Genomic DNA, 11,607 nt, shown 5'->3' with positions numbered 1-11,607 from the left:
ATAAATAGCAAGGTGCAGCCAAAGCATTACGAATAACAATATGCATTGCTGTTTAGCACTTCTTCATTTCTCATTTCCCCTTTCATTCTTTTCCCAGCCTAAGTAATACCTGCAAATTAATGAACCCCTGTTGTTTCCCTGGCACTTTAGGGCTTCACGCTTCTTCTTTTCCTGATTAAGGCAATGTATACGCCCCAATTTATTCTGCAACCAATGTGCTCCCAAATGCAGTTTTGGGAAGTGGTGTACACATAAGTGTTAGCCACCATATATATACCCTATTGTTTCTTGCGAAGTACTGCATTCTGATGCATTCCCCTTCAAACCAGCTTTAATCTGAATCAATAAAAAAAATCAATTTAGCTGCACTTTAAGCCAGTAATGAGTACAGAGTCTCAGTCCCTTTTCCCACCGCTCATATACAGCATCTCTTTTTCTGATTTTGCCTAACACATCTGCTTCTTCTGATTTTTATTCCTATTGTACACTTCATGTCTAGGACCTTCTAGACAACCTATTTGCATTGATGCCATAAGATTAAAGCACCTCTTTCCAAAGAAAAGAATATTGTTTTCTCTAGTCTCTCAGACAATGGGAATGCCATTGTGCATCTGCCACCTATTGGATAGTGCCTATGACACTGCTAGGAGTCACAGCAAAAGTCATCCTGCTCTGTCAATATGCTTTGGCTTTGTTAAATAAATGATAATCTTTATTTTATTTTATTGCTTTATTAATTTCAGTTCCTTAATATGTGTGCATTCATGGTGCCCCATGAGAGTCACTGCTCAGCCCATGTTTTACTTTTCTTTTTTATTAGTAAACACTGTGAGCCAGACCTTGCCCTCTCCCCAAAGGAATGCTCCTATTTTTCAATTTTTTAAATTTTTTTTTAAAAAAAACAAAACACCAATGTAATCTTTTCGAGAAGGACTCTCTCCTCTGCTGTCCTGAATCAAAAAAGAAAAGAAGTAATGACTTTCACCTGTTACTGTGTTAGCTGGAGTTGGAACAAACCTTACTCTAAGAAACAAAATTTTAAAAATCCTTCCAGTAGCACCTTAGAGACCAACTAAGTTTGTCATTGGTATGAGCTTTCGTGTGCATGCATACTTCTTCAGGTACGAAAGCTCATACCAATGACAAACTTAGTTGGTTTCTAAGGTGCTATTGGAAGGAATTTTTTTATTTCGACTACAGCAGACCAACACGGCTACCTACCTGTAACTTACTCTGAGAGTAAGAGGGTAAGGGAAGCAGGATCCTATATGACCTTTCACCCGTCCTTACTCTGTCATCTGCTGCCACTGACTGCTCCTTTGTAGTATTTCCTTCTGCCATTCCCAGTTTTCTTATACCCATAAGCCTTAGCATACCCAGATGAATATTAGCTTGTTTCCTGGTAGACAGTTCACAACAATACCATAAGCATGGGTGGTTAGATGTGTCTTCTTTCCATGACACTGTAACTCCATGGTCATCTTTTTTATATTGACTTTGGCAATCCCAACCCTAGCACAGAATATGACTTGGTTGAGCCTTTTGTCACCATGCTTTGTCATTAGGGAGATCCTCTTTTCTGCCTAGCCCATCTTGATTTCTTTATCTTTTTGCTTCATTCCTAATCCGCATATAGGTTGGTCAGGGGAAGCAAGAACAACAAGTCTCCTAGCTTAGTGGGAAAAGAAGACTTTATACCTGGCATTTATGGGAACAGCACCTTCTCTCGCCAGGTACACTAAACGTTTAGTCACAGAGACAGCTTTAAAACCATGTTTCTTCTGCACATCCAGTCTTGTGACCAAGTAGGTATGAATTTGTCACATTAATAATAAAATACATTCTTATCCCTATATTTAAGGTGAGTAGTTCAGTTCAGTTACAAGGAAAAGCCATACAAATGTGGAATAAAAACAACAAAAGCCTGTCTTTTGATAGGTTCCAAGGATATGCACAAGTTAACAAAAAATGGGAAGTAACTAACAAAATGCTGTCCTGTAAGTATTTTTGTGCTTGGTCAAAAACTGAGAATGGCAGCTTGAGACTTAACTTTAAAAATAAATAAATCTTGCACTGATGGTAAAAAGGGTTCTAAACAGTCAAACCAAACCAAGAGCCAAATAAACAAGGCCCAGATTACAAGTCTCAGGTGTCTCAAAGATGCAGAACTGATAATTAGAAAGTCTGACTAACACTAACCCTTCTTTCATTTGTAAGAATGAACTGTATTTGCTTATTGGTTCAAAGTGGCTGCAGACTTGTGGAAAGCTCTCAGAGCTCCCCAACCTCACCTCTTGGAGTAGAATATAGGCTGACTTTGACATCATAGTTGTTCTTTTGTAAAGAATTATTAGATGGTGTGGGGAAGTAGGGGGGGGTGAATATTACAAGATTCTTACATCTAGTCTTCTAAATGTGGAGAAGGTGTGTGGTGATGAGTTACAGAGCACCCCAATCTCCACGAGCTGTGCAAGATTCCAGGCATGCTTTACTCACCAGGGTCTGTGTTTCCTTGGGGAAATGAGGTGTAGCGGAGACTGTAGTGTCTTTTATGATACATGGTTTATTTACACATATATGCAACCTAAGTCTACCATGGAGAGATCTCCAGCATTATGATCCAAGAACTTCTGGCTTCTCCCTTAGTCATAGCATTAGATCCAAAACAGACATCCTGCTTTTTTTGTTTTGTTTACTCTCTCTCCAGCCCACTGCTTAACTCCTAACTGCCATTCTAAACTCTAAGCCACTGCTCTAATTTACCCTTGGCTTTTATCTCCTGAGGTCGGGAGGAAGCCAATTTGTGCTTTTCACACTTGGCCCCTTTGATACTCTGAACTTCATAATTGTTACCCCACTCCTGGACTATCATTTCAAGGAAGCTTGTCTGACATAATTAGCACCTAACTCATGTCAATTTCCTAGGGTTCAGGTGGGGGTCACAATTTAAGACATCTGTCTGACTGAATTAGCTTTCACGTATGCTAATTACAGGCTTACCAGTGGGTCCACCCCACCTCTTAAACTACACCCTAATACACACTTGAGTCTATCTTAAATACACATGAGCCTGGCTATTTCCCCGGTTCTAACACCCCAACCTTAATTAAATTCTAGCACTATCTTAATCCAGAATTCAGGATGCCTTGCACCCACAGATTCATATGCAACATATATTTCACTTTCTCCATATATGCAGTTAGTGAAACATGAGATAAATGTCATTACAGAAACCACACTTCTGTAGTTTGGAATCTGATTTTTCTGCTGAAAAGAAATTTCATTCACCAGAAGAGAACATTGCTAGAGAAGGTGAGGAAGTGCAAACATTCTATAAGCTGAGAAATTATAAAAACAACTTTTGTAAGCAAAACTCAACTCTTGGTCTTTTACTGGTGTTCTTACAGGTGCATTTTATAAGGTAAGAACAAAATAAACATCAATCCTTTAAGAATAATTTTTAAAGAAGCCTATGCTTTCCTCTCATGATTCTTATTTCAAAGGAAGTTTCGTATGCCTTATTCAGGTATAAGTCCTTGAAGAATTTTTCCAATTTCTTCACAAACAGAATTGAGGTTTTAGCTGTCTGCCATACAGCTCAATCAATGCATATTTATTTGGGGACTTTCTACCTGACATTGTACATAGGACTGCATCCTTAGTGAAGTTGTGTGAATACCTTGGCAGATATAATACTGCACTTCATGTGTTTATCTAAGGCTGCTTCTATTTGGAGAACATGGCAGGGATGTTGATCATTCTCCTCCTTTTTTAATACTGCCATTAAAAAAATATCATGCTTGAAGCAGCTTTCAACAAACAAAACAGGTAAACATCTCAGAAATCAATCACAGAAAACAATTTCATAATAAAATAATTTTAAAAGGCAGATGTAACAGCATAAAAAACAACATTTTCATGCAAAATCTATAACAGCATTCCATTAACAACATTTCACTTCTGGACAATAGCAAAAATAACAAGGGAGCTTGACAGTTTCACCTTGGTACTAGATATTCCACCAAAACATTTCTCACAGTCCATCTCCTGCAGCAATTTCTTCCAAGGCTTCCAAAGGCAGGAGATAGGGAAGCTGGAGACACCTCTCCCATGATGTTGTTTTAGCACACTTAGCAAAACAGCCACAATGGACTTCTAGCCCATTCTAGAAGTCTCCTTCTTTGGAGTCTCCTTCTTTGGAGGTCTTTTAAGTGGAGGCTTGACAGCCATCTGTCAGGAATGCTTTGATGGTGTTTCCTGCTTGGCAGGGGGTTGGACTGGATGGCCCTTGTGGTCTCTTCCAACTCTATGATTCTATGATTATTCTACTCCGCACTGCAGATGCAGAATTGGAGCTGTTTGCACAAGCAACAAAAGCCAACAAGTGCAGTGCAGTTACGATCTCAGGATTTTTCACTGGTAGATTGCGCTGTTGCAATGACTGTCTCATGTTGTTCATAAGAAATATAGTCGTATAGTGCAGCCTTCTTCAAGCTTGGGTCCACAGATGCTGGATTACAATTCCCATTATCGCTGACTGTTAGCTAAATTGCTTGGGTTTGATGGGAGCTGTAGCCCAACAATGTGTAGGAACACAAGATTGAAGAATTCTGCTATAGTGTATAAAGATGTAATAACTGCATCCACTGCTTGCTAAGGATGATTCAGCAAGTCAACCATGACTGTGTTTCTATCATATTTTTATTGCTAGTTGTTGACTATTTTGTTTATTAAAGGTAAAGGGACCCCTGACCATTAGGTCCAGTCGTGACCGACTCTGGGGTTGCGCGCTCATCTCGCATTATTGGCCGAGGGAGCCGGTGTATAGTTTCCAGGTCATGTGGCCAGCATGACAAAGCCACTTCTGGCGAACCAGAGCAGCACACGGAAACACCGTTTACCTTCCCGCTGTAGCGGTTCCTATTTATCTACTTGCATTTTGACGTGCTTTCGAACTGCTAGGTTGGCAGGAGCTGGGACCGAGCAACGGGAGCTCACCCAGCCACAGGGATTCGAACCGCTGACCTTCTGATCAGCAAGCCCTAGGCCCAGTGGTTTAACCCACAGAGCCACCTGGGTCCCATATTTTGTTTATTAATAGCATTTTAATTGTGTTTTAAATCTAGACTCTTTCATACTTTCTCTCTCGCAATTATTTCCCCATCTTTTATTGATCCTTTTTTATTTTAATAATGCTGTTGATTTTAATAATGGTATATTGTATTACAGTGGTACCTCAGGTTACAAACTTAATTCTTTCCGGAGGTCCGTTCTTAACCCGAAACCGTTCTTAACCTGAGGTGCACTTTCGCTAATGGGGCCTCCCACTGCCGCACAATTTCTGTTCTCATCCTGGGGCAAAGTTCTCAACCTGAGGTACTACTTCCAGGTTAGCGGAGTTTGTAACCCGAAGCGTTTGTAACCCGACGTACCACTGTATTACCATTATTTTGCATGTTTCTTTGGAAGCTACCCAGGGAATATTTATTGGTGGGCAGCTGTATAAATTCAGTATGCACAGATAATCAATTAAAGCAAACATTCAAACATATATGCTGCTAACAATCATATAAGTGTTGACAGTTATTAGCTCTGCGTCTTTGAGACACCTGGACAACTGATTGCTTTCATCTTTGCACTCCCTATTAAGCTTTATTTTGCTTTCATTTGGCTCCGACTCAAGCAGGGTCTATCCAAGGCCTCAGGTGGTTGAAAACATTTCAGATTAACTGAATTTGTAGCATAAATAGATGTAAAAGACTAGACGGACATTGCAGTATACAGTAGCAACATAGCTTGATATCTGTGTTTCCTCTTTGCTGCTCATACATGGCTCCTTTTTGGCCGTATGTGCCTCAAGTCTACCAGCTTGTCTTATTCAGTTCTAGAATCACACACAAATCCTTCAGTAAACCTCTTTAGGATTTCTACAGTCCAACAGGTGGATCTGAGGTTAGTTTTAGGATTAAAACACGAAGCATGATTATTTAAAAATGATGTTCTGTCTTACAAATATTGAAGTGGCTCTGCTCTTTTACAGGACCATTATAATGCTGCAATGGAACAATTGGCAGCTCTTAACTTGTCCAAAAATACTAGGACATCACAGGTAGTTTGCCAAAATGTTTTAACAATCCAGTTTACTTACTTTTGAATTTCCAGTGTTTGTTCTGAATTGCATACCAATAGCATTTTGTTTTTAAATGTTCTGCTTATTTCAGCTCAGCCCAAATAGCTGCAGACAAGCACCATATCATTCCTGGAGCTATATACATAACCAAGGCAACAAGGCAGTGAGCAGGTAAAGAAATGTATTAGCTTTTTAAACGAAACTGAACAGAACAGGCCAACATAAGCAGTTAGTCACTTCTTCATTTATCAAAAGGAATTTTCAACAGCTTTAGGGTCTCTGTGCACCTGCACGCCTCTGTTGCAGTTCTTCGTTACTTGGATTTGTCTCCTGTTGTATGGTGAGATCTTGATGCTGCTGTTCTGTGCATGAAGAAAATGCCTTTCCTGCTTCCCTTTCCTGGAATGTGTGACTTGTTTCTTTAAAAAAAAAACCTTAAATAATTGCATAGAAAGCAGAACCAGTGACCCTGATTTTAATACTACTACTACTACTACTACTACTAATAATAATAATACACTGCCCATCTGGCTGTGTTTCCCATATGTCAAGGACTTGAGTTACTATCTGTAGGATAGTAAAGTATTTGTTGGTTCAAGGAAAAAATAAGTATAAATGGAGAATTACCTGGATGCCTTGATCTAGGTTTGAGCCAATAACTCTGGGGTGAGAGAACCCCAGCAGAGATTTAAAATCACAAAACATGCAGCAAAGCAAAGCATGGAAATGCAGGCTGTTAGACCTTTAAAATGTCACTGTGAGTTCCAAAACTTCCCTCTTCCTTTAGCGTAGAAAAAGACCACACATTTGGTAAGGTTAAAAAATTATACTTACCAAATTTTCCAAAGGACAGATTCATATGCTTTTCCATACAGCATTCAGAAAAAGTTGCACAAGCAGTAAAACTTGACTTAGTTACAGTGGTGAAGTTCCTAAATTATTGGTATAGGAACTCAAGAGTGGCTTGTAAGAACCATCTTCACATGCTGAGCTTCTCAGGTAGACTGGGGGTTGGACAATAGGCTTGATTACCTAGTTCATCCCAAGGTAAAGGGAAGTGACATCACTAAGCCTGGCAGAACAGTATTAACCCTGTCATGCATTAATTAGACTTAAGCATGTTGGTTATATGAGGCTGGTTATCCCACAGTATTTAGGGTTTTGGAAGATCAGGAAGCAGAGAGTAGGAATAAATGGGCATTTCTCCCAATGGAGGAATGTAGAAAGTGGAGATACTTAAGGATCAGTATTGGGACCTATGCTTTTAAATTTATAAATGACATAGAATTATGGATTAGAGGTGTGGTAGCTAAGTTTGCTAATGATGCTGAATTGTTCAAGGTGGTTAAAAGGAGAATTGCAAGAAAGGGTCACTCCAAATTGGACGAAAGGGCATTAAAGGGGCAAATGGAATTCACTGTAAGATTAAAGTGATGCATGTTGTGGCCAGGGGCCGAGGAAGGGGGGCGGTAGGGGAGGACCGCTCTGGGTGTCTTTGCTGAGGGGGGTGACATTTGGCGTGCTGCCCCACCTGCTACTCCCAAGCCTACCCTGAGCTGTTGGGGGAAGGGGGGAGCTGCACCGCTTTGTTGGCGGCATTTTCCCTTTGTTTTGACAGCTGGGCGAGGCTTGGGAGTTGCGGGCAGGTGGTGCGCCGAATGTCCGCCATTGGCGGCTGGTTCCACCCCCGGCTGCAGGGAGTGCACTGCTCCGTGCACTCGAGTGGCTATACTGTGCCTGGGAGGGCACCCTCCGCGCCCCGCCCCCCTCGGGGAGCGCACCTGCCTGCTAGGAATCATTAGTGAAGGGGTTGGAAATGAAATCTCCTCTATCATACCATTCTACAAATCTATGGCGGAACTGTACTTTGTTTCCTTCTGGTTGCCTCACCTAAAAATTAAAAATATTGTAGAGATAGAATATGTTCAGAAAAGAGGAACCAAAATGATCCAGGGGGTAGAGCGACTCCCCTATTCAGAAAGCTTGCAATGTTTGGGATGTAATGGAGTTATGGTACAATCAGATACATGTCTGCTCAAGTAAGTTGTGTTGACATAGCTTGCTTCCAGCTAAATACGGTAGGTATTGTTAGAGGTTTGGCCTCTGTGCTTATTATGGGCCCCCTCCTGCAGAGTGGAGGGAGAGGGTTGGACACTTCCTCTACCCCACAGAGCCCTGATCCAAATTGAAGACCTCCACAACCGTCTTTTGAATAAGACAATGGGAGCATATTGCTTGTGTACTGTGTACTGCATATGAAACTTAATGTACCACTGGACAAGCTACTGTTGTTATATGTTATTCTTGTATTTACATGAAAACCAATAAAAATTATTTTGGGGAAAAACAATGGGAGAACTAAACCTAATTTGTTCACAAATGGTGCTTAAAAGTTGAAATTTGGCTTCATTTGCCCTGTGGTAACAGACATTGATAGACTAATCCTCTGTGAATTTCTCTAATCTCTTTTTAAAGTATCCTATGCTAGTAGCTTCTGCGGCTTACATTTGCAAGGAACTCTATAGAAGGGTTATGGGCTGCTTGAAGTGGTACCTTATTTTTTGTCAGAACCTTCTTTTGGTCTGTTTGCTTTTGAGTGTTAATTTGACGAGAACATTAAAGGCCTGCTTCATGGTGCATATCAAGGCACTTTGGCTTCAAATATATTTATGTTTCTATCCTGGATGAGTGATGCTATTGGCTCTATAAATTGTCCACTAGAGGGGTAATGTGATACCATTCCATATTCTCTCTTCTTTTCCTCAGAGACTTCCATAGACGATTTGGGGAAATGCCGTCTAGCTCCAGTGATGTTCCTATAAACTTCATCCACACTAATCCTCTGGTACAGTCTTTTATAAAGAGATGCCACACAGTTTCTTATCTTGAAACCCAGAAAGCAACTTTGGAGAACTGCAATAGAAATGGAGATGGGGATTTTTTAAAAAACGAAGCCATTGCTCCTGCTGCTTATCCTGCTACAGATGGTAGTAGTGATGACATGCTTTCTGTAATCAGATCGAGTTTGAAAAGAGGAAATGGCAGTGTAGAGGACAAGCCTTCAATAGAAAAAGAGATATCTGAAAATGAGAAAAGAAGTAAAGAGTTGCTGAAATATTTAAAAACCGTGAATGTTAACCTAAAACCGGATCCTATAGAAGTCAAGGAAGAAGTTTCCTCTGAGAGTGATACATTTTCATACCCTGATTTTCTTCCCCCGCCTTACAATACCTGGGATTTACAAAAAATGTCCCCATCAAAATTTGATGAATGGAAATTATCCTTTAATCCACCTCTCGAAGAATCACTTTGTAAACTAATTTCTCGTCTGGTGGAAATGGAGAAGTTACAACACTTGACGATATTAAAAGAAAGGACAAGGGAGACCGTTTCTCCCACTATGGCGGTTAACAACCGCACCAGTTTTTCAAAAGATGCACACCAGTTTAAGCAACTGAAGCATTCCGATAGTTCATGTCCTCAGGCAGGTTTTGATGGAGATCTTCACCATTTTGGCTGTTGCATGCAAGAATTGGACATGCCAAAATGCACTTGCCAGCGCTGTCATAGTAAGTGGAATTCTGGAGCATCATCCCCTGCACGTCCGTCCACAAAGCCCTGCCGAGCATCGTGCAGTAGGTGCAACAAGTGCTCCAAAGCTCCAGTAATCTTAGACTCAAGAAATGTACCTGCACGGAGAGCTCTGTCGTGCTCTGGAAGCTCACCAAAAATCCGATCAGCTGTCAAAACAACTTCAACAAAGTTGCTTTTACCCAGTTCAGCTGTAGCTTACTCCTTAGCTGACAGCGAAAGTTCGAAATGGAAGCAGCCACGGACAAAACGAAAACCTTGTAGAAAAAATGGAGTGTTAATGAGTAAACTAAAATCCATGCCTGTTATTTCAAAAGAAAAATGCCCGCCTGCTGACCAGCAATGATCTGTTGAACTAAGTCATCAGGCATTCATTAGTATTCGATCAAAAGGAATGAGCAATGGTGATTCGAAAAGCTGTATCCAGTTTTTAATCTGTGTTATATGAAAATATCAGATTTTATTTTTCCGGGAGAACATTTTCATGTAAGATTTAAAAAGAAACCGATAGCAAAAAAGGATTCCTACCTTTCTATCATATAGTAATAATTGTAATCACAGTATTCTTTATCTTTTTAAAAATTAATGTTAAGATGGTTTTTTTATATAAAAAATTTAAATTGAATAGGCAAATAAAGTGCAGTCCTTGTGCTATTGGTGTGATTCTAAACTGTAAAAGATAAATGAGGAATTAAACATGCATTGATAATTGGCTTCAGAGGATTACTCTAGTTTTATATTGATAAGCTAAAACTGTAACTTCCATGCTCACAGGCAATATACTTCTGATCAGATACTATGGGGAAATCAACAAAATTTGGTTATAGCCATCTGAAATTATCCTAATGCCATCTGGTTTACTGGTTGGAGACATAATATCATACTAGATTAAAAGACCTAGATATCTGGTCTGGATTTTTTTTGCATACTTGTAATAAATCCGTATTTGGAAATTTGCCAGAATGGAAAGGAAACCACTGCAGATTATTTGTTTATTTTTGCAACAGTATAATTTAGCCATTTAACAGGTAGTCCTGTGGGGTCCTAGTTGATGATAGAACAGAGCAGCTCTTTCCCTTTGCCTGCAGAGGGAGATTCAGAGTGGGAGGTCCATCACTGGAGACCCATTGATTTTGACCACAGAATCTCCCTCTGCTGTCAAATGTGTCTACAACACAAGGGAGAACAAAAGGAGTGTGCTGGTGCAGATTGAGGGAGGCCTTGCATCTGCAGGCTCCCAAGTTACCTTGAAATACTTCCAAACTAGGAGGAAAATTATTCCAATGATGAGAGGGAAATTGAACCGGGGGGGGAGCAGCATTGGTGTTTAGGGTGGGGGAAAACGTCCTTCCTCAGCTTTTGCCTTGACTGGTGTTAGTCAACAGGCTTTGGACATGGCAGTTCCACTGCCAGAGATGCTTCTCCACTGTGGTAGGCATGCTCTGCATATAGGTTATTCTAGGTAAATCCACTGTATTATAAATTGTTTAAACTGATTTTTAAATTCTGACTTTCAAAAGGTGGTTGTGGTGACAGAAATTTAGGCCAAAACACAGTATGGAATTATTGTTTACTAGGTTGTGACATTTTGGGTGGAAAATAGATTTAGAGTTGGATCAAAGGAAGGTAAAAGTGGAACTCTGCTCATGCAATGGTGTTTCCTAGATTTCTCTCCCCCCCCCTACAGCCCCCCCCTACAGCCCCCCCCCCAATCCCTTAAAAGCTGCACTTGAGGGTTGATTTCTGGTGCAAACCACACAAGGCAGGCACTTCCATCGACCACCACCACCAGGTGATTGCTCAACTATTTGGCTGTGGAAATCCTTTCATGCAATAGCCTATGCTTTGTCTACCAACAAGGGTCTCAGTACCAAGGGCTCAGTTTA

At 40.5% G+C, this 11,607-nt stretch overlaps 1 protein-coding gene across 1 annotated transcript; it reads left to right on the top strand.

Moving 5' to 3' along the window:
- Nucleotides 1–1,642: 1,642 nt before the first annotated feature.
- FAM217A (family with sequence similarity 217 member A) lies at nucleotides 1,643–10,680 on the top strand. The gene is made up of 4 exons (XM_088675131.1): nucleotides 1,643–1,733; nucleotides 6,041–6,109; nucleotides 6,222–6,301; nucleotides 8,897–10,680. The coding sequence occupies exons 2-4, from the start codon at nucleotides 6,059–6,061 to the stop codon at nucleotides 10,065–10,067; spliced, it is 1,302 nt and encodes a 433-aa protein (XP_088531257.1). The 5' UTR covers nucleotides 1,643–1,733; nucleotides 6,041–6,058; the 3' UTR covers nucleotides 10,068–10,680.
- Nucleotides 10,681–11,607: the final 927 nt, after the last annotated feature.

The sequence above is a fragment of the Zootoca vivipara genome, chromosome 8, assembly GCF_965207765.1.
Source record: "Zootoca vivipara chromosome 8, rZooViv2.hap1.1, whole genome shotgun sequence".
NCBI classification, from domain to species: domain Eukaryota; kingdom Metazoa; phylum Chordata; class Lepidosauria; order Squamata; family Lacertidae; genus Zootoca; species Zootoca vivipara.
This window is presented reverse-complemented; position numbering and strand designations above follow the sequence as displayed.

Coding starts and splice junctions, on each gene's coding strand:
- FAM217A (XM_088675131.1), top strand. CDS start 6,059: ATGGAACAATTGGCAGCTCTTAACTTGTCCAAAAATACTAGGACATCA. Junction 6,110..6,221: donor AAAATACTAGGACATCACAG/GTAGTTTGCCAA, acceptor TGCTTATTTCAG/CTCAGCCCAAATAGCTGCAG. Junction 6,302..8,896: donor GGCAACAAGGCAGTGAGCAG/GTAAAGAAATGT, acceptor TCTTTTCCTCAG/AGACTTCCATAGACGATTTG.